Source organism: Semicossyphus pulcher, unplaced genomic scaffold (genome assembly GCF_022749685.1).
Source record: "Semicossyphus pulcher isolate SPU_LCO1_2020_fin unplaced genomic scaffold, fSemPul1.0.p SCAF_15, whole genome shotgun sequence".
NCBI classification, from domain to species: Eukaryota; Metazoa; Chordata; class Actinopteri; order Labriformes; family Labridae; genus Semicossyphus; species Semicossyphus pulcher.
The window spans coordinates 27,992,915-28,015,955 of record NW_027211659.1 but is presented as its reverse complement, the minus strand read 5'-3'; the positions used below and the strand labels follow the sequence as shown (position 1 = coordinate 28,015,955).

The window sequence follows — 23,041 nt, the reverse complement described above, 5'->3', positions numbered from 1 at the left end:
GCGCCTTATTTTGAAAACCGAAAGCAGTCGCATCTTTTTCCTTGTGAAATCTAACTTTAGAAGTTTACCTGAAACACTTTTATTGTTTTATTTTTGAAATATGAAATGAGCACGGATAACTGTTAACCCTGCTTTAGTCTTTGTGCTGAGCTGAGATAAGGGCTCTCGGGCTGGAGCTCCAGGATGGCTTTAGATGTTTGTATGTCAATACTTATGAACTTAGAATGGATTTAGAATTATATGAACTTTTGCAAAGGTCTTTGACAGAGGGAGTCGTGTTATAATCTGTTTTCCTGGCTGCAGCCTGAGGCAAACTACTAAAGTAACACCGAAACTTTTTCGTACCTATTAATCATTTAACTGCAAAATATGTAAAAATAGGAGGGATCCCTTTGGAGCCAGTATGGACACATAACTACAATCATTGTGGCCGTTATCTTCTTCAATATACAGATCAGCATGTGAGGACGGAATGACGACAGACTCTGAGAAAGAAAGAAAGAGGCAGTGTTTGCAAAATTCTGAACTTGAATATTTATAACCAAAAAACCTTAGCTGGAGTGTAGTGGATACCTAACCTATCCGTGTGTGTGTGTGTGTGTGTGTGTGTGTGTGTGTGTGCGCGCGCCTGCTTGCTAGTCTGCCTGTGTCACTGAGTGGGTGTCTGTCTGTCAGGAGCTTACCGTTTGGGCTGACACCTGCCACCTCCAGCTGAGTCTCAAGCCCCCTCCATGCCATGAATCAGACCGATTTAGCCTGCCTGTAGTAAGACGCCATCAAAAACACAACCCTGCCACAGGTAAGTCAAGAACACAACGGTTTATTTTTCATCTCCCAGAATGCTTTGTGAGTGAACCATCCTTAAAACAAGTTCATTCACAAAGACGAAAGGGAACAACTGGATGTTTATGCTGTACAAAGTCATCTGCCCATTAAAGAGACAAACAAACAAGGCACACAATGTTTCAAGTCCTAGTCCTATCACTGACACAGTAAAAACACAACGTGTGGTCTGCTCTAAGAAAGGCAATTATCAAAATGCTGCCACCATTAAAAGGAAACGATCCCAGAGTTTAACATATATGAATGTATAGAACATTACCAGGTGATTTTACTCTCATACAGTTTACAGCCAATAAATTAACAGAATATTTCTAAGTAATAAACAAACCTGTAAAAATCACAATCAGCTTCTTTTTTTTTTTACCTTACTTTAAACATTTTCAACATTGTTTCTGCCCACAAGATCAAATAATGGAAGTCACTGATATATATAGATTCTTAAACACTACATTACAAGATTGCACAGAAAAATATATATATCCGTATGAGGTTTGACGTAACCTTACATTCATAAATCTCCCCGACACAGAGAAAAACACGTTATTAACCACAGATCAGATATAAAAATACAACTTTGGTGCCTTCATTTCAAAACGGATCAGAAAAAATCACCACAAAACTGACAGGAATAACTTAAAAAAGAGGGTTTTTAAATTACAACATGATCCCCACAATCTCTTTGGTTCAGTAAGGCAAAGGTGACATGTAAAAACAGCAACTTCCACTCAGCAGGGGGGAGTTCTAGTGGTCTTCTCGGTGTGTCCACGCACATAAAGGCGTCACACAGAGTTTAAACTTGGTCCGTTAAGCTGTTTGTATGCAGGGGAACAGAAGCTGAATTGTTCTTAGGCATAATTCTTATAATTCTGCAGGTAAGTACAGAATAATATCAGGAACAGAACGATATCAGGAGTATCAATTACAGTAAGAGTCGACAGGAATTCGGGCTCACAATTTGTGTCGAGCAGCTATCCACGGGATTTAGTCCAACTCGGCAGCTACGAGCTAACACGCTAAAAGTTGTGTCAAGAAAATGTGTGTGTCTATTTAAGCAGACATTGGACTGAGTTTTGCATCCGTCTGGCTTCACTCATTGTTTAGCAGTATAGAAGCTCTTGCTGGGAGGAATTAACCTTTTTTACAACAGAGATATATCTAATAAAATCTAAACAGTTAAGTCCTGTTACAGTTATTTGTGTTGATGTTTTGGGGATCTGGCCAAAGATCCTCATACAGATGGACACATTCTTTATCCTCCCTGAAACCTCGGATTGGCCGAGCTTTTTTAAAGCTGCCAATATCAACAAAATCTATCTACTGTGGTAAAAAAAGTCTATGCTGCGCTTTTATTTTGAAGGACATGGTTTTCCTATGACGTGCGTGCAGTAGAAGTGTAGATTATTCACTCCGTGTATCCAATGAGTAATGGGTAATCCCAGCTACTGTTACATTTACACTTCAGGCTCCATAAAGCCATGATGGCATCACTGAAAGTGCTAAACTTAAGGCTAAAATAAAAAACAGTCCATTTCTCATAAACAGTCTCTGGTTTAAATGGTAGAAAGAAAATGTCTACCATTTAAAGCTAGTAGTTAAAATGGTTTTGTTATTGTTTTTCAGTGTTTGGTGATCCTTTAATGATGAGAATAGCAGGAGGCAGGAGGATCAGTAAGAACGCAGTCATGGAAGTTGCTGTTTCAAAGGTTGCTAAATAAATAACCATCATTGGAGTTCATAGAAAGTCCTAATATACACATCAAAATAAGGCCAGTTGAAATATCTGCCCATCCTCCAAGCAGACTGAGCCGGTAGTGTGGATCAAATTGGTTGCCGTAGAAAAAGGCCAGTAGAAGAAGACTTTGTGTGCGTTTCTGTGTGCATGTACAGTATGTGCAGGTGGATCCTCCAGACTAACATCTGCAGCAGGTCTGTTTGGTTCTTCTGCTGCAGCTCTTCCTCCGGGACGAAAGTACAGTCCTGTTTACAGTGAGCTGCTGTGGCTGCACACACACACATTAACATGTGCATGGGTAAGGTTCATGTCTCGTGTCCACGACAGTCCATTTATCGTCAGACACACAGTCCATTTCAGGCTTAGACAAGTGGTTTCAATGCCCTGTGAGTGCGTGTGTTTGTGTGTGCAATCCAAGTGCTCAGTGCTCCTTTAACCTGTGAAGTAGAGACAAACATTAACATTATATTGATAAGTTGATAAGTTTTACAATCAAGAGCAAAATACCCTATGAAAGCTGAACTCCACAGTAATCGTTTAACATTAGTTGTGAACAACAGAGATTGGAAACTGTTTCACAAAGCTGCTCCTGACTGATTTTATAAACATAAAAATTAGGAGATCCTGCCAGGTTCATCACAGATATTTTCCTTGGGAGGAACTGGCACCTGTCTAGCTACCTTTGTCCATATCGGGACTTAAACCGGCCACCCTCTGGTTCCCAAGCCAAGTCCCTACAGACAGAGCTACCTTCTTCCCCAGTAGAGTAAATATGTCTCCATTTGTTTTGCCATTTTATTGAAATGATTTATTGAGACAACATGTAAACCAGAACTGGAGACAATTTAAATGTCTTTTAAACAGACATTCACTGCACCGGAGAGAGACTTTATGGAAAAGGGAATACTGGTGTTACACTTAGACCCCCGTTTAAATTCTGACAACACATGTGTTTGCTATACCTGGATGACACTTAGTTTGATGAACAATAAAAACCGGACTTACTCGACAGCCGAGATGGGATGGGATTTAGATGAAGCCAGCTCCTTTGAGACGAGCCGCAGCAGAAGCTGAACACACACAAAAAGGGCTTTTATTTAAGTACAGCTTTATATTGTTTAAATATGTAAAACACATTCCTGTTGTGTGCTGCTCGTGGGTTCATCACTTTAATCCAAAGTCAAAATAAACAAATTTTTTGTGCAGCTTTAAGAACAACACCATGGAGCTCATATGCAATCAGTGCTATTATTAGGTGCTGTTGTCTTTGTTGTTTCTGGTTTTTGAAGCACTCACCAACAGAGCGAAGAAGTCTGCAGTCATCAGCATGTAAAAGACTTGATCCCAGCCTCCTGCAGACAACACCCCGGCCAGCAGGGGGCCCAGTGCTGCTCCTGGAGGCACAAACAGGATCATTTGTCTGAGTGTGTGTGGATTATCTCAACGCTTTGATGACAAATCTAGAGGGATCTAAGATTCAAGTCTGTGATCTGACACAACAGTAACAGCCTGACATATCCTCTTCCTCTGAGAAAATAATCCCCACCAAAAACTACAGTGAGCCATTGTTACAAGGATATTAGTGAGCCTTAAACTATATATTTGAGAGTTCTCAAAGCTTAATGTCTTCAGCAGGAATCAGTTGGTTGAAGGCTGAGGGCTGAAGACAAGATGGGGAAGTCGTAAAGTGCTGAGGGACGGATTAAAGCTGTGTACCAAAAGAGAAGCGAATGTCTACCTCAGATCACTCGTATGAGTTTAACCATGACATCTCCTAAACGAAACCTGCAAACATTCACCCTTCCAGATGTTGCAGAAACTTAAACGCCATCCTGTCTGCCAAATTTGTCGCCGCTGAGTTTGATAAACAGGCTGAATGAGTGATAGGTACAATAAAGACCTAACCCCTGTAACATCTTCACTGGTTTCTAACCCTGTCTCCGGCGCGTTTGTGACAGTGATGCAGCAGAAAAGAGACCGACAGGAGGATACTTCACTGACAATGGGAAAAGAGACAATCGGCATCTATAAGCGGGTCTTCCCGGGTCTGGAAAACCTTCGTCAACACGCTAATTTCGGTGGGAAAGCTGAATGAGTGATACTGACCTACAGATCCTGTGCCGTCGATGATGGCAGTGACAGTAGACAAAGCTCTGGCGTTTCCTTTCAGGCTCTTGTGGGTCCCCTGGGGTCACACAGAGGGAGAGTTATGAGAACAAGGGGCTCTTCAGATTGAGTGAATAATCATGTTTAAATTTAGACTGGTATTAAAGACACCTACCAAATCAGCAGACACTGCAGTGGTGATGAGGGAGTACGGCCCATTGACCAGACCTCCACACACTAGCAGCATGCCTGGAAACACAGAGAAGGAGAGATATGTAACAGTTTTCAGAGTTTGTATTTCAGTGTTTCCCACTCCCGCTGAAAATATGAGGCACTTTTGAAGCTTTAATAGCAAAGCCTCCTGGCGGTACAATATCTATCCCACATGCTTTCCTTGAAGACAATGTTTGTTAAGATAATTACTCGACATCAGAGCTGCTGTTGTCGCCGAGCAGCTGCACCTCCTCGCCTGCTGCATCACACTGTCTGCCATAATGACATTTACTGATTCCCCTCAGCATATTGTGAGGATAATGAGCTGCAGCTGTGACCATCAGGAGCTCAGTGTGAATGAATTAATCGTGATCAGTCGAGTCTGTGTCTGCGCTGAATGAGCAACTGATGATCATTAAGGCCTAACTAATCAGCCAATCAAAGCTGATGAGCCTCTCTGATAAATTTAGCAAGGTCATGTGACCTCATTTATTGGGAACTCCTCGATGTCGAGCAGCTGGACACACAAGACTGATATTTAGCTCAAGTGTTCTGCTCAGGAGCATTCAGAAAAACACAATGAATTAATACACCTCCACTCACACACACCTGCTCAGGTGTCATAATAAGGGCGTTACTGTACTGACCAAAAAAAAAGGTCACTGAAAAGTTTTGTTCACATCCTAAAGATATTCAGTTCATTGTCATAGAGGAGAAAGAAGTTAAATATTCACATTAAATATTCAAGATGCTGGAATCAGTTTTTTCCCCCTACATACCGTATAGGTCAGAATATAAGACGACCTTGAAATACATCTGAAAAAGTGGGGTCGTCTTATATTCAGGGTCTAGACTTTTAAAGGCTGATTTACGTTCACAACAGTAGACAGCACCACTTCTCTGTATAGAGAGTGTACCCCTCCAGACTGAGGCCAGCCGTCACTCACAGCTACAGAGCCAGGGGGATGAAAGATGGAGAGACACGGTGATCGTCCGGAACAAAGTGGCTCAAAAGTCGGCCGAGTTAACCAACAACTGAGGCGGCGTTATGATGTCAATAATTGTTATCAATGCAGCAGAGTCATTAAAGAACTGTCAAGCAGCTAAGAAATACGGTGTCACAGAGCGTAATGTCGGAAGTCTTAAAAACAACAATCAGAGAAAATCGTACCGTGGTCCTCTGAAGCGGCTGCTTCAGGAGACGGACAGGAGAGCGTGTGAAAAACGAAGCTGAGGAGATGCCAAAGAGCTGAATAGACTAATAACTAATAGACAGCTGGTTGTTTTAATTTTTATGGACACGTGGGATTACATTTTAATTTATTTGAATGCTGTGACAATTTAATCTAAAAGATATTGAAAACATGATGTTATTTCAAATGTCCTTGTTGTCTTCAATGTGTTTGTAATATCATTATTTTTAAATAAAATTGTTTTCTCTATAAAAACAAGATTTGGTCTTAAAAAGTTTTTTTTTTTTTTAAATTGTCTTAAAAAGGTCGTCTTATAATCAGGGTCGTCTTATAGTCGGACCAAAACAGAATTTAATCAAACTGATGAATTGATTATCAACATGGTTGTTTGAAGTGTGTCTGCTGCCTCTGAGAAGTGTTTTCAAATGTATGTAAAATCTATTCAAACATTTCTGATGAGTATGTTCACGTTTTTGTCTGGACTTTTTAAAGTGACACTAAATGGAATTTAACAATGTTTTTCTCTGTTGTGGCGTTTCCTTCAACCTCCAGTTGGTTGATTTTCTATGTCAGCCAATTTGGCACGCTTTCATTTCCTTTTCTTATGTCATTACAACTAAAAGATAACTCACAAAACGTTTAATGAATTAATAATAATAATTAATGAATCACTCTTCTCATCATTCAACATCAGCTCCGACTAGGTGACTCCTTCACTAGTCGGAGAGCGCTTCTTACCGATGGTTGGCCCCAAACCGAACTCGCTGATCATGGAGAAGCCGTACAGCTGCAGGACGGAGACAAAGCGTGAAGAATTAGCATCAACCATGTTACATTCAGCTCCAGTGAAAAGAGGTGATTTCAGTCTTATTTGTCAACACGGTTTTAACGGCCTTTGAGTTTAAAGAAACTGTAAAAAATGCTTTAAATATGTCCATCTTCTTTATTATAGAATAAAGACACTGCAATGTTGGTAAAGCTCCACTGTCCACAAACACATCCAGCTTCAGATTCAAGCACACAGAGTCATGCTGAACTGTTTTTGAGTTACCTAAATGTAAGCATGTTTCTGCTCAAAGTTTATCCATCGCTTCTCAGCTTAACTTCCTAATCAACAATGTTGGAAGATACTGAGATTAATGTTTTCGTGTGGACTATGTGGTAACTCCAGAATACAGTGGTTGATATATTCTGTAAGAGTGCATCAGTGCAGACTTACTGTTGGAGCAGCCAGCAGCAACATGACCGCACACGTGGTGGCTCTCTTCCCCAGTTTATCAGAGATCACTCCTGCAAGGATGCCTCCTGCACACACACAAAACACACATGGTGTAGAGAGGCAATGAGCCAGAGACACAGCCTCTCCTCTCATACTACACTACAGTAGAGTAAGTTAGCACTGAGCAAATATCAAGATAAGAGGAAAATGTGAAAGCACCCACCCACGATTCCTCCCACATCAAACAGGGTGGAGAGATCTCCAGCCTTCTTGGCATCTAGGTGAGCTGAAACACACAATAATGCACCATTTTAGTTCTCATGTGAGAGTCTTTTGTCTGACACACGAGCGGTGGTAATGAAACGAGGGGGCAGATCTGCCTACACAGTGTACCACAGAACAAGAACAGTGTGACATAACTGAGACAGACAGAGAGCTGTCAGGCCGGGATACTGTATCAGGTCGGTGATCACATAGCAGGTACTGTTACAATAATGTGTGCTAAATCCCAGGGAAAGAAAAACCTGTTCAACTCAGCAGTAGCCTCAAGTCTCTTTACATGTATCTGATATGTTTGTTGCCTTAATGTCTGAATAAGCACCAGAGTAAAAATCACAGCTGTCATCCAAGCAGCATGAGCATTTCACCACAACAGGGCCAAATCTGACAAATACGAATGACAGTAATGTTTGTAGTTGTGTTCGGTTCTCACCTGCTTTAGTGATGTAGAGCGGCAGCCAGAAGAGGAAGGTGTAGCTGACCAGCTTAGCAAACAGCAGACACAAAGAGAACTCGATCACTCCCTGCAGAGACAAACAGCACACACATTAAAACAAGGATGTTGGTTTCCTTATCAGCTGTAGCATCTCAGCTAACTTTGTTGAATGCTAATGCAGCTCTGTACCTACTGGAAGTGGAAGTGTGAAAAAGCAACTGTGTGTTAACTTGTTGTTAATGTGTTCAGAGCTTGCCCCTATTGACAAATACTATCCGGGTAGACACACTTGGTTTGTATTGAACTTGTGATAGAGGTTGATTTTGATTGATATTATCATATTTCTTGATATGTTGCAAGAGGTTTGTCGGCCCTGCTGGAGAGGAAAACTTCACTATTTAAGATAAGTGAAGCACAGCCATGCACAGGGTGAAGCTTCTCCCATGTCTTCCACTATTTATACATCCTTACATACCTGAATAAACATGTAGAGGTGACGTAGGTTTGCATTCTGTGCACAACGTTAGTTCATTAAAGCGTATGTTCACATAATAATTATAATCATTTAATGTGCTTTTTATAATTTTATAATGATGTAGAAATCATGTGTTTGATTAATTAATTAAAGCTTCAAAATAATTAACGCAGATTAATCACACTCTGTCATGTCCCCTGACCTCATATGTCCCTGAGCATAGCAGCTTTGAAAACATGACGAAAACACCTGACACAGCGTTACAGGGCTTTTAATTTATTATCATGTTATCCATCCGAAATAAATAAGAGCTAAATCAGCCCTCGCTCTCCGCCGCTCCGCTGAGCAGGGTCTACACACACGCTCTGCAGAGAAACACAAATACACACAGAGACGTCGTCAGGTGCGTCCCTGCTGTAAACTCATTTTCCTTTTAAGTTAACCTAAACCTGTCGCTGTTTCAGAGCTTGTAAAAGGTGCCGATGTCATTTGGTAATGGTCGATCGTTTTGAAACGCTGCGTCATTAATAACATCCCTCGTGCACGCGGCTCACGTGCTGTGAAACATGACGTAATAAAACAGACTGCTGATGAAGACAGAGAGAGACAGACAGGCGGTGCAGGCAGCTGTGTGCAGAGGTGCAGGTGTGTTGGGGACTGAAGGGAAGCAGACTGATGATTACAGTATTCTGTAAATTAAGACTTAAGAAGGTGAAGAGGGAGTTCAATTAAAGTGTGTAAATAAAATATAATCATCTAGAAACAGGGTAATGCAGAGTCAATTTAACTGTCATGCATTGCTCCAAAAAATCATTGATATATGCGATTAATTAATAAAAAGCATAAGTAATTAATTTGATTATTTTCTTACAGCACTAAAGATTATATAATGTTTTGACAGACAGTTTAATAAAAGTTAAAGCAAGAAGACAAAAGGTGTAAAATGGCAGCAGAGATGACAGGAAGTGTGCAAACATGAGGACATAAAATCTATTTATTCTGGTGTTATAGTAATGCTAATCAACAACATTACATGCTAATGTATAACCAAGTTAGCATGTCATTAGCATTATTCACCACCTGTGTTGTAATCATACTGTAACGTTGATATGCAAGCTAAGAGACACTCATTCTGTCCTTTTCTTGTTACAGTTTCAGTCACAAATTTCCTGGCTGGCTGTAAGTAGAAAAGCAGCTGTTAAAACACTGTGTGTGTGTGTGTGTGTGTGTGTGTGTGTGTGTGTGTGTGTGTGTGTGTGTGTGTGTGTAACTGACTGGTATGCGTAGAGCTCCCATGAAGCTGATGGCGGACGGCTCTGATTCCCTCTTCACCACCACGACCGGCTGCACGGGGACACACACGCTGTCTCTGGGCAGCAGCAGCTCTGTGTCGTAACTCTGCAGGAGAACATGTGAGGCTTTGATCAGGAGCTGCTGAGGAACTCTCCTTCAGTCCCTCCTAATAAAGATCATTAAACGGCAGTAGAGAGCAGATCATGTGCAGAGGTCCAGCTTTTTTATTGACCCAGACATTTTTTATCATTGGAACAAGATAATTTAAAAGGTGCATTTTGACAAGTTGCACACCAATAAAGTAAAGAGCGCTGCATAGATTACTTAGCCAGAGTTTGATTTGAAGATTAATCCAATTATAACAGCATCCATCCTTTGATTCTGGGAATAAAGAAAGTTACATGCCAGCACAGTTGCATCAAATACCATCTTTGTAACCATAAAGCCTCGGCTGTTTAACCCACTTGATAGATGGGAAGGGTTCGCTGCATTAAATTGAAGATAAACTGGTCCACTGTGAAGCCTGGTAAGAGCAATTGCATGCAGTAAACCCAACCCATCTGTCGTTCCAAAAGAAACCCTGAGGATGAATTCAAATGTCCCAACTTCAGTGTACTTGTAGACTCCTGGACTTGGCTGACTTGTTCCCCAGGAAGTCAACAAGTGCAAAAATATTCAGTTCATCAAGTCTGTAGAGGAACATCAGAGCTTTTTCTGCAGCTTCCAGAGAGTCTACCATGCTGCACACGAGGGGGGACATTTGTATTCAGCCTGACAATGATGTCCTAATGTTTATCCAGCATCCCACAAAATCTGACAGATTGACTGCACCTGAAGCAACCATGAAACACCTGGAAGCACTGAGAACTAACCTTCCTGTTTTGAACACTATCCTTGTAATTGTAGCCGGCCTGAATGGATTACAATGACTAGTTAAAGTGCAACTTACTAAATATAATCTGTTACTCTGACAGTGTTCAACATCATAATTTACACAGAGACGCTGCTATCGAACTGTATCTGAGCTTGTTGTCTGTGGGAGATGCATACACAGCAAAGCAACAACAGATGCAACCTAATGATGATTAAAGTGTTTCTGAGTTTATTTTTCTTCCTTTAAAACTCTGAAAACATAAACTTTCTCCTGCAATGTAAATTATAAGACTCACAAACGACTCAGTTGCTCAGTGCTCTTCTCACTGGTTTGAAGTTGGATGGGGCTCAGATGGAAAAGGTTTTGTCACACACTTTTATACATCAATCAGGATCAGGCTTTTATGGGCACAAGTCTTGACGTAAACAGACAGTAACATTGTATGTATTAAAAATAAGGCTGTAGCATACATAACCACAGTTAAACACACCTGTTTGTTGTCCTTGTACTGCAGATATACCTCAGTGTGTCCATTCACACCATTCCAACTTTTGGTGGGAACCTGCTTGGAGACATGAAATAATAAAATTATTGACACGTGTGTAAGTTAATTTATTCAGGGATTAAAGGACGAGTCTGGTGTTATTCTACAGTTTTCTTATTGCCAGCTTATCCTAGTGTGATTTCTGACAGACAGGTTCACAGACATCACATGCAGATCACTGTGAAATGACTCTTCGTCCAGACATCCTCTAGACTTATATTTTCATTTATTAACAATCCGTGTAGGAAATAATATTTATTATATTGTAAAAAACACACAATAAGGCGCTGATTGCTGCTGATACAGCTTATATAGTGACATATGTAAAACACAACCAGACTTCAGAATTAATTTTCTAAATTATGAAAGAAAACTAAGATTGTGTTTCCACTGACTGAAAGAAAAGAAACCAACAAACTGTTACTCACACTTGTAGTTGGTGATGAATTCTGAGCGTACACGCTCTTCAGGTCATTTGGATCTGTAGATGACATAAGGTTAATATAAAACCTTCTTTTACAGCTGTAAAGTCCAGCTCAGAGCTGTTCCTGTTCTCTATAGAGCAGGCAAACTAGAAATACAGCCACAGAAAGCAGACTGTGTTATCTAAAGACTCCTACAGCCACATATAGATCTTCTTTTTTGTAATATTAACATGTAGCATAAATAAAAATTAACTTAAGTAAAGAAGAAACAGGTGAAGCTCAATAATGTGTGCAATTCAAAAAGGTGCAGAAAGAAGCTAAATCAACAAAAATCAAGTCAGTCAGCAGATATTCACATGTGGTAGACTTCCAGACAACAAGGAGGCTGCACTCACGCTCAATAAGGAAGAGGTAGCAGACAATGCCCATGAATGCGATGATGAGCCCAGGTACGATGAAGGACATGCCCCAGTTGGAGGAGACCCAGTATCCAGCGATCAGAGAGCCCAGGATGTTTCCCACTGAGGTGTGTGAGTTCCACAGTCCCATGATGAGTCCACGCCTGAGAGGGAGACAGGACGGCAGCGACGAACACACATCAGGATGTTAGAGACTCTGAGAGGCAGTTGTCTTTTTAATCTCCTCTGATACAAGAGTAAGATGTTTCTATAGCAGAAACAGCCTTTACATCTCTCTCTTCAAAGCCACCAGACTCTACTGATATAAACTGTAATTTACCTTGAAGAGCACAGGAGTTGCTGATCCACTGCTGCCTCGATCAATTGGTTTGTTTGTGGGACTTTAGATTGTTTTAAGAATAAGTCAAGATCCAACACAACACAATAAAACCACCTAACAAACCAATCAGGACAGCAGTAGATCAGTTACGTCTCTGTCCTACAAGGTTAATTACTGTTTTTCTCAATGGAGTTTGGTGGCTTTAAAGGTTTATAAGCTCTGATTAGATCTCACCTTCCCTTTCCAAACCAGTTGCTGATGCAGGTCACTACACTGGGCCAGCCAGTGGTTTGGACCAAACCGTTGGCCACCTGAAATCATGAGGACAGTGTTAGTTTAACAGTGAGGTATAAGAAGTCAGGTGTGCATGCATCATAAATCTGTAATTATGTTTATGTAAACATCTACGATTTACTTTTAAATTGTGTCTCACCTGGACAACTACATAGAAGCTTAGGCTGTGGATGTTGTAAACGTAACCCAGTCCAAACAGGCAGGTGAACAGGCCGCTGGTCACCATGCCAAATGTCAGGTAGAGTCTGATGGGCAGGCGTTCACCGATGATGCCGCTGCACAGTGATGACATCATATTAATCACATTTTAATCACAAGGCTTCCTGCTTGCAAGCTTCGTTCTAAAGCCTTGTAATACGATTACGAAAGATCATTTTGCCATAGATCTTTCTAAAGGGAGTGTAACGCATTTTTCCAATAACATCATCACATGTCTAACTGGCATAATGAATTTTTTCGTTTGTTTTTGAAGTGTAATATATTTGTGTCCTTTTCTTTCTTTCGTCCACTTTGGTACCCTCCATCTATTCACCTCTGCAATGACTGCTTACTGCTACTACTTCTTGACATCTTACCTGAGGTACATTCCCACTGCGTAGGCACAGAGGAAGGAGTAGTCCATGGCTCCCAGCAGCTGCTTGTAGTTTCTTTTATCTGAGGAAATAAAGAGGAGACGTTTAGTTCAGTTCAAGTTCATCCTCAGTTCTGTTTAGTGGTCTTCATGTTGACAGGTTCTTTACTGAACAAAGCTAAAGAAAAAAGACCTAAAGCAGCAGTGTGCTGCAAATTGCTTTGCACAGTCAAGTTTTATTTACTTCATATCAGATTTTAAGGAAACTTAAAGGTGCAAAAAGGACAGTAATATAATGGCAGAATAGCATTGTCTATGATGGCTCCAGCAAATCAACTACATCCACACCATTAACTGCCACTCACTGAAATCCCCCCGAAGCTCTGTTAAAGTGAAGAGTAATGTAGATACAAACCGAAAGGCTTCCAGCTACAGTCCATGTCTGTGCGGAGGGACGGCAGGGACGGCTGCAGGCTGCCGCTGCCGGCAGCAATGGTGGCAAGTTCATGGACGGATGAGCAGTTTTTATGAAGCTCGCTCTGTTGATACAAAAAATAACAAGTGCATCTTTTAGTCCAACACCATGTGTAACACACAGACAGCATGAGGTAAACATACGTGTCAGGATGGTAAATATTCCTGCATGTTTTTTGCGAACTTTAAAAGCCTGTGTTCCTGCTACCCTACCCTCCCAAAACACGGACACATGGACCTGAAATGACATCCATACTTTGCATATCTTTCTAACTGCATTGTTATGATGGAATCCATAAAACCCAACAAACACATGGACGCTTTATGTTTTTGTTGCCAGACAGCTTCAGCGTCTTATTGGTGATGCAAAAGCAAAAGGGTAAAAAAGTCCTTAAAGGTGTGAACTTCTTGGGGGAGCTTGCCAGTCAGCAGCCCTAGAAACTCTTAATGTGATATTCCAGCCATTCCAAGATTTAAAATCCTGCTTTTGGATTGTCCGAATGGGATTTTGGTTGTAGATTGACAAGACAAGTCAATAACTAAATGTGAACATTTTACTTTATACTTCTAACTGCAAGGTGGACAACCCTACAGGTAATCAATTAACCATATCTAAATCCACTGGATGAAGTCTTAAACCGGGCTTTATTCTTGCAGAACAAGAAGCGCATGTTACCTTGACAATGCTGATAGGTTTCCTGGAGAGGTGGAAGCTGGTGTAGAGCAGGAAGGTGAGGATGAAGGTGAGCGCTCTGTACCTGCAGAGAGCAGACAGAAGAGGGCAGCACTGAGAGCCGAGTCAACAGTGAACAAGTTAAACTACACTTTTATCTTTCTACATTCTTATCTCCGTTTCCAACAAGACACTTGGAAAGTACAGCACACACATCTGCAGAGAACACTTGACAAACATTACTCCAGCTGTCAGAGGTAGCAATAAGGAGGCTGATGACATTTACGGGTATATGTGGAACATTAACAGATACTCAAAAGTGTCTTATTGACTTTATGTCTGCTCAGGGTCATATTATGTAACAAGCAAATACATCCAACATCTGCTATCACCAGCTACGATGAGTATGATGCACTGTACAGCTGACTCGACCTCCCACATCTGCCTGCCTGACAAAAAACACCAGACCGGAGGGGAAAGCTTTGTGACATCTTTAGGCACACAAAGGTTAAGCTATCTAAGGTGTGGCTAAATGAAATATGTAAACAGATTAGTGTCATTCAGATGAAAGAGAATGTCAGAGGCAGCTCATTACACAGCGGTTATGCCGTCCACATTAAACAGTGCACTCAGTGAGTGACTTAAGGTCAGGAGGTTTGTTGCACTGCAGACACAGTAGAAACTGTAAAACTAACAGAGCCGTCAAAGCCAAATGCGTTTAGTTTTTATTGCCCCCTTCAACAGCTTCAAACAGGATATCCTGTCATTTGAGTGTGTACGTCACTGTGTTTGCTTTACCTCGCAGTCCTGTTTGCACACTTATCTCTCTTTTAGATCCACCTAAAGTTCTGATTTAGCCTGTGCCTGCATGAGAGCCTGTGTCTTTCTGCAAAATAGCCTGGTGTGTGTGTGTGTGTGTGTGTGTGTGTGTGTGTGTGTGTGTGTGTGCTCATGGCTAATGAGGAGCAGCACAGTATGCATCAGTGGACATCAGAGCAAACAGTCTGAACCAGAGATCTGTCCAGTAGTTCAGGCATTGAAGTCGTTTTCAGGCTCTGCAGCAGACACTGGAGACGGATGAGGAGCAATTGTACACATTCTTATGCAACAGCTGGACAGCCCGCTGTGAGCCTGTTCCAGTGTGTGTCACTGTGTGTGTGTGTGTGTGTGTGTGTGTGTGTGTGTGTGTGTGCATGTGTGTGTGTGTGGGCTCAGAGCTCGTTGCCAAAAAACAAAAGCTAGACAGCTGTAGCAAGACATTGCTCTAATGCCAGGCTCAGACAGCCGGAGTTTTAAAATCCTGACCGATTTTGAAATCGAGTTGCTTCCTTGTGATCTCGTATGATCTCACGTGATGTAAAAACCTGAGATTATTTTGGTGCAACAACCTGTTTAAGAGCTGCTTTGCTACAGGATTTATAACACCTGTAGACTGACTGACATTACTGTGTTTATTTATAAGTCAACAAAAATCCAGCCAATCATTTGCCAAGCGATCCGAACATGTTGCTTAGAGGTAAGAGTGTTCACTGCCCTATGATCTTTAAAGGCTGTAAAACCATTTGAGTTAGCAGCACTGTGATGCAAGACGACAAGTCACGTGCACTTAAAAAAAAGTCATGTTTCTACCAGAGGTTCCTGAGGCTTTCAGTCCCAGGAGCTACTTTTCAAGGGATTATAAGGTTCCTCCAGCTCGTCGTTGTCATGAGAAATGTTCTGCTCTGAAAGGCCCACCCCAAGTCCCTTCAGACAGGGACTTTTCAGGGGTATATTTAGACCCTGGTCCCTGTGGTGGAAACACACTGAATATGTCTTTAAGTCCCTGAGGGAAGTTGCTGCAATGGAAACGCAGCTCAAGTATCCTCCTAACAAAGGAAAATGCTTCTTAGATACACAGTTAGAAGACACACAATAGCATGTCAGCTTTAGGTAGACAAAAAGGACTCTGCACATCTGAACAAACGGGCAGAACCAGAAGCTATGAATGAACACTGAGGAGTATCATGCTTCTGGAAACTGCAACATCTGAAATAAGATCTTTACAGTTGGCAGAGCAGAACTCGTATCAGTGCACTCATGGTGCACGGATGGCTTCCCAAGCAAGTAGATTAATCCTGAGAAGCATCCTCCACACAGAGGCTCTATTCAGCCGTCTGCTGTGGCCTGTAAGCTCAGCTCTCTGCTACAGGACTGTATGTCTATACAGGATACTGTATGTGCTCCAGAGAGCTGACTTATAGGAAGGCTTTTTCATGCTCGCGACTCGAGAGGCAGACGTCTCATTAAAGATGGAATTTACCTTTAGGCTAAGGGAGTTACTTTAGCTGAGCAGGTTTTTAACGCTGTGTAATCTAGTGTAGATTCAAACTGCAACTGTTCTGCAGCATAGAACAAATCAACTTGCTTAAGAAACACGATTTAGTCCAGTAATGCAGACTTTCTTTGCTGGTATAGATGGAGGCTTACCAGGAGATCTCCCTGCTAGTACAAACAAATCCCTGCAATAACAGGGAGTTTAACAGGACGTCTTTTCACTGGTAATTCTCCTTTCTGTAAAAATGCCAGACCTATTAAAGGGTCACCCTACTGCCACAGTTAATAACTTTCTAGTTGAGTCCAGTTTTATTACAAATTAACTTGCTGATGTGAAACCTGTAAGTCCAACCTTAAAGGAGCAGGCTGCTGATTTTCTAAACGTTCCTTACTGTTAAGAAATCCCCTGAAAAGACCCAAAGGACATGATGACTCCTCAGGAAACATTGCATTTCATTAGATATGCTAAATTTGCTTTAGAGGTAAAAGAAGATGTGATGAACAACCTGTGAAGGAAATCTTTATGTTAACCCGTTTGCTCATATGTTTAAATTTCTTTAATATTATAGTCAATAATCATGGTATAATCAGCTAAGGTTAATTTGAAGGATATGTATTGTCTGCTCCTCTCCAGGGTCTTGTGCATGATTTACTGTTGCTCCTTCTGTCTTAGAGAGATAGTTGGTGGCTTTGTCTGGGCTGAGAGCTCGAGGGCAACGGGTAAGCTCTAGATAGTCAGGTGCCTCACCTAAAGTCATAACAATAACACCTTACTTTGTCTCTGTGAGAGGAGTTCTTTCTCTAATGTCTAACATACACTGTGAGCCTTGATTCTGTGTCAGTCAGCTAGACAGCTGCGTTCTGTGTAGTACTGGTCTGGCCCAGCTCGAGTTGTTAACTGCTCTTCAATTAAATGACATCAAAAGACATCTATGTTTCCCAAAGAACTTTATTGGTCTCGTCATCAGAAATTGCCACCACACAACCCTTGCTGGTAACGATAGAAAAAGTCTGGTGGTTATTCTATATTTTCCCCACAAAATCACCAAACAATCCATGAATGTCTCAGTTCACCTGGTCATTCCTAACTAAGCCGCACACCAAACATGCATTAATCTGCTGCAGAAAATAGTCCCCAACAAATACTCTTTTTCCTCCTGTTTGAGAAACATTTTCTTAAGTTGTCAAGGACTGTTTCAGGATACGACTGAGCTTTAAAAAATATTAAACTGCATATCTTTGTGTACAGTTCAACATGCTGCCTGTATTGGGGCAGGTGTAGATTGATTTCACTTTGATTCCAGAAAGCCTGGTGAGCAAAGAACCACATGAAATGAGATATGACCACATTAGCAATAACGGCACTTAACTGCATTAATGCACTTTATTAGAACTGGAACATGCCCTGTGTGTGTGTGTTTGTTTGTATGTGATATATATTTTTATTTTTATATACTGTTTTTTTACTGTTTTATGTGTTTTTGTCTGCACAAATAAGGTTTGCACTCAATTTCGTTGTACATGTACAATGACAATAAAGATATTCTATTCTATGCTATGCTATAGATGCTAGCCACGTTTCCAGGTGGTTTGAAATTTGATTACAATCTGATTTCTGCTCATGTGTCTGACCCTGACTCTGTGTGTCTTTTGCATGCATTGCAATGCAACACAAAGCGATGGGGTCAAATTCAGAGTGAAAGAAGTGCATCAGAGTCGCAGAGCAGAATCCATGCAGCTACTAACAGCGGGGTGTGTCCTTTTCATGCTGCAACTTGACAGTGAAATAGTTTGGAGGGTGAAATGATAAGTCTCCATTTCTCATACTCCCGTCTTATAAAGCTGTTTCACTAGAAAACATAGTTACTGACAGCTATGTCTTTACCTCAGGAACCCACAAAGACAGATTGGATATGTAATGAAATCCATTGTGATCACTGAAAATAACAGTGCCCAAAGTCTGTCGGGACTGATTGGCCTTCTGTCTGACCAAAAGCCTCAAATTGTGTCTTTCATAACTGTAGCCTTACTGAATAGTTTTCATACTCGGCGCTATAGAAACATTTTAATACCTTAATTCTCTCAATCACACACAAGTTCAAGCCAAACTGCCTTTACGTCCCAGCATTAAAATTCTGTATGTGCACTGAGTCAAAATAACAAACAGCGTTTGTGTTAAAGAAACGTAATAAAACTTTATGACTTCTGTTTGTGCTGTGAACACAGCTCTATAAATACAACTTTTCATGGTTACGCATCAGCATCATTAGGTCAGACAAACCGCAGAACCTGCAATACGACTTCTAAGGCTGTCAAGGACTTGACTCGACAGCCATTCGCAGAATGTAGAACTTCCTGTATGCATCCTTCTCACAGTTGTCATGTAAATGCCTTGCTTTATCATGCTTTACCAGTTAAAATGACCTAAATTGACCTTCTGCACAGAAGTGTCTTAATCTGCACTTTCAGTAAAAAACCCTCGGCTTTTAGTCCAAGAAGTTTCTTTTCAGGAAACTAAGATGTTCCTCCAGCCAATTATTTTTCTGCCTTACCACTGAGGTCACACCATCTGTGAAGATTAAGATAATTATTCTGTTGACGTGTTAAAAAGCCACACCTGTACTCCACAAATCAGAGACGTTCAGAGATGCAAGGCCCAACTTGCAAAGCACTTTGTTGAGAGCACAGGCTGACGGGTTGGATCACAGGTTGTCCTTCTCGAGCACAAAACACATTTATATTTTCACAGATAAATAAATAGATGTGACCAAATGTGTTGAGAAGGGCTGCTCTTGTAGATTTAAAAAACAATAAGAACTTCTAGACACTTTCTATCATTAAAATGTATGAAATTAAAAAGAAGGAATGGGAACGATAGAAATGTTGATTCATATTGCAGCATTAAGAAAAACAGTGAGTCTGAGTTAGTCTAGTTTTAAGTATCACCTTTCTTCTGTGAAATCTGAAGCTTAGCAATAAAAATGTACATAATCAGGTAAGTAAATTCAGTCAGTAAGAGGGGATAGAATGCTATAAAGCATTAACATTTTACACGAACACACATCCGTCTAATAAGTATATTTGAAACTTGGACTGGAGGAACCTTTTAGTACCAAGACAAGAAGCTTCTAAGACTAAAAGTCAACGCCAATTTAAACACACTTGCACAAAGACACACACACATTCAGGTTAAAACTCACCACTGGTCCCTGTCGAAGGACACCAGCAGGCGGATCCCAGGAGGAATAGCTGCCATGTTTAGACGCTTTCGTTCTGACAGTCACAGTGACGGGAAGTTGATGTGAGTTCACGCTGAGCAGCCTGACGGGGTGCATGCAGACGTGGTGGTGGTGCTGCCTCGGCTCATCTCCATCTCACAGGAAGCTGTTGGGAGATGGGCAGGAGGAAACATGGCTGACACGGAGAGCAGATGGAAAAACCAGGAGTCTGAAAATATGATGGAGGAAGGGGTTGAGGGGGAAGGGAGGAAGAAAAAGAAATGATAAGGGAAGAGAAAGGGTGAAGAGATACAGGAGAGAGAAGTCCATCAGTGAGAACATGAAAAGGTCACAATCATCATAAACTGCAGGTTTTCACAGCTGGTTTCTATCACTCAGCTTATTCACAACAAAGGTCACACGTTAAAGTCTAAAAAAGAAATGACAGAACAAGACAAACCAAACAGAGGAGGTCATGAAGCTACAGTTCAGTCAACACGCATGATGACTGTATTAACAGAGTGAAAAGACAAACTACAAAGGTGAAATCAGGTAGTCAAACAGATTTTAGTTCAACTGTAGAGCTGAAATGAGTGGATGATTAATCAATGAGTCAGTCGACAGAAAATTGATAATCGATCAGTCCTGAAAGTGATTTACTGAGTGAAATAAAGATTAAACACTCTCTGGTTGCAGCTTCTCAAGTTTAAGGATTTGCTGCTTTTCTCTACGTCATACAAACAAGTCTGTTTTAAGTGCACAAGTATCCTGGTTCATCAGGTTTTCAGGGGTATCCTGGTTGTTGTTTGCACATGTAAACATGCTACTTTGAGAAACATGGATGAGCCTGTATCCTGCCTTTTCTTTTTAAGAGAGCTGAATATGCCAACTAGGGCACTTCAGTTTATAACCAGGATGCTGTGGTACTTAAACAGCTATCAGTGCTCTGATAATTCTTTGCCCTACACGTATACTACATCCTTACTCAAGTTTCACAATAAGTTATAAAGTAGAGCTTAAATATTGAGGATTAAAAAACACAAGGATGATGAATAGTGCTGAAATGAAGGAAAACATCTTGACAAAAGCGGGATACTAATGTGCATGTAAACACACAACAACAGTATGTACCTGCATGATAAATTCTACTTTTTATACACCATAGATCAGAAAAAGATGCGTTTCTAAACATTAAATGGAGCCATCAGTTAATTTGTCAAACATATTTTGTAAGGGTTCAATGTGGTGGGATATATAATAATCCATTGTGCTTAAAATCTCTCAGGTGTGCATACATCAGATTATAAACCTCTTATTAAAATACAAACATTTGACCCTAATCACTTGCCTAATCAGTATTGGGTGGGAAAAATAAAAATAGTATCCCCAAATATTCAATGGGTAAATTACCAACTGTGCCCACCGAAGCGCAGGTAGTTGTTCCACCGGGAAGTGGGTTTAAACCACCTATGAGCAACTAAAGGGGTTAATAATTCACTTATACTTCAACTGCCAAGATTTAACAATGAGGTGAGATTCAAACGAATGCCTCTCAACTGAGTCACAAAACCACATCTCTAGCCTCCATGCTGTTCGCCTCACCTGAAGGCAGTGAAACACACCTGGCCTTAGATTTGCTGAGCATCTACTGCTCCCAATCTATCCATTTGCCTTGGGCAGCAGCAGCAGCTCAGCTCTGGAAGACCACATGCTGTGAAGAGGAAAACATGATGGGCCAGAAGCTGCATGTGTTGGCCTGCATGAATACTCCTCTGTCTGCCTTACATGAAACCAGGGAGGGTGGCCACGTTACAGCCAGGAAATGTACACAATTAAGTCATTAAACTTTTATAATTACAACCAGCAGCTGTAATACACTTCATATATACAGTAGCACATTTCAGATGTCATATATAGCTTCCTGGCATAGCTTCTTGGTTATATCTTTCATTTTATGGTAATCTGAAACCAAACCTCAGGGCTCCATAAAGGTGTAACCGCAATCTCACCAAACCAGTGATTCCTGCTGGATTTTGGTCAGATACACTGGTTCCCAGCAATAATTTCCAATCAAACTAGCAAGAAAAACAGACGTGACAGCGAATTGAGACGTTACATTATTGTTTTCATCCAGCACGTCTCCAGTATTTGCAGAGGCTGAGAGCAGCATCTGAAACTTCAGACGTGGACAGTATCCAACGTTACTGTACGGCGATATTCGCTGCTGTTTCCTCATGTGTTTCATAATGTTAACAGTAACCACTATTTACTAAATAAAACGTGAATTTACATCTCCCCTCATGCTGGAAACAATGTGGTGGTTAACGACAGCTAGCTAGACCACATCAGGGCTGGATCAGACGTTAAACCGTCGGTCGGTTGGTCTCGTGCCCGGACTAAATTCGTCACAAAGACTCCATTCCTGCTGGTTTTCTTACCTCAGAGCGGAAAAAGTCGACGATTTTCTATTTGTTTCTGCCGTCAGGTAAGCGACATATCCTCCACTTCCTTGTTTAGTGTGAAAGCTAGCGACTGTCACCTCAAAGCCACACACACACATACACAGCTGGGCTGGCCGCGCGCGGCGTACGCTCCTCTCCGCTGCTCTGACGTCACACCTGGCTCACTCTACTGCCGTTCGGATGTTTGATCTCTGACCAAGAGCCAGAACCTCTCTCTCACTGTTGTCCCCAATAATGTTCATGGGAAACTCCTTTCTGCCAATGTGATGAATCAAAGATTACGGTAGTTACATTATGGAAAAAATGTAAAGATAATGACTAAATATCTCATAAATAAGATAAGATAATCTTTATTGATCTCCCATTGGGGAAAGTTAAGTTGTAACAACAGCTCAAAAAACAGTTATAAATACAATACAGTATGCAAAAAAATGACGTATGTCAAAGTAATTAATTAGTGTCTCTAAATAACGACTATAATGACTCAGTATGTAGAAATAGCCTGTATTCTAAAACAACAATGTCTCTCATCTTAGGAGAAATTACTTATTAAAAAAGGGAATTTTTCTGCTGATAATCAGAATCAGTTTATTGGCAAGTAGGTTTACACATACAAGGAATTTGTTTTGGTGGTTTTGGTGCAGAACAATTAGCACAGAACCAGAA

The 23,041-nt window shown here is 41.0% G+C and overlaps 1 protein-coding gene across 2 annotated transcripts; it reads right to left on the bottom strand.

Annotated features, from left to right (window-relative positions):
• Positions 1–804: 804 nt before the first annotated feature.
• On the bottom strand, positions 805–22,447 carry slc37a1 (solute carrier family 37 member 1). Of its 2 annotated transcripts, XM_069663560.1 has the most exons (21): positions 22,352–22,447; positions 19,896–20,142; positions 14,386–14,467; positions 13,651–13,774; positions 13,240–13,318; positions 12,804–12,939; positions 12,605–12,681; positions 12,028–12,194; positions 11,636–11,688; positions 11,154–11,225; positions 10,662–10,700; positions 9,772–9,894; positions 8,019–8,109; positions 7,530–7,592; positions 7,307–7,392; positions 6,826–6,874; positions 4,857–4,930; positions 4,682–4,760; positions 3,872–3,969; positions 3,581–3,645; positions 805–3,012 (listed from the first exon to the last, which is right to left on the bottom strand). In XM_069663560.1, exons 2-21 carry the CDS (start codon positions 19,949–19,951, stop codon positions 2,997–2,999), a joined length of 1,629 nt encoding a protein of 542 aa, XP_069519661.1. In that variant the 5' UTR covers positions 19,952–20,142; positions 22,352–22,447; the 3' UTR covers positions 805–2,996. The 2 variants fall into 2 exon arrangements, with proteins under 2 accessions (XP_069519661.1, XP_069519662.1); XM_069663561.1 differs by lacking the exon at positions 10,662–10,700.
• Positions 22,448–23,041: the final 594 nt, after the last annotated feature.

Bases quoted from the DNA above. Each gene is read 5' to 3' on its own strand.
- slc37a1 (XM_069663560.1), bottom strand. From the start codon at position 19,951: ATGGCAGCTATTCCTCCTGGGATCCGCCTGCTGGTGTCCTTCGACAGG. The intron at 7,593-8,018 runs GTGAGAACCGAA...TGTGTGTTTCAG, and splicing joins GCTCTACATCACTAAAGCAG to CTCACCTAGATGCCAAGAAG. The intron at 4,761-4,856 runs GTAGGTGTCTTT...GTGTGACCCCAG, and splicing joins CTGCAGTGTCTGCTGATTTG to GGGACCCACAAGAGCCTGAA.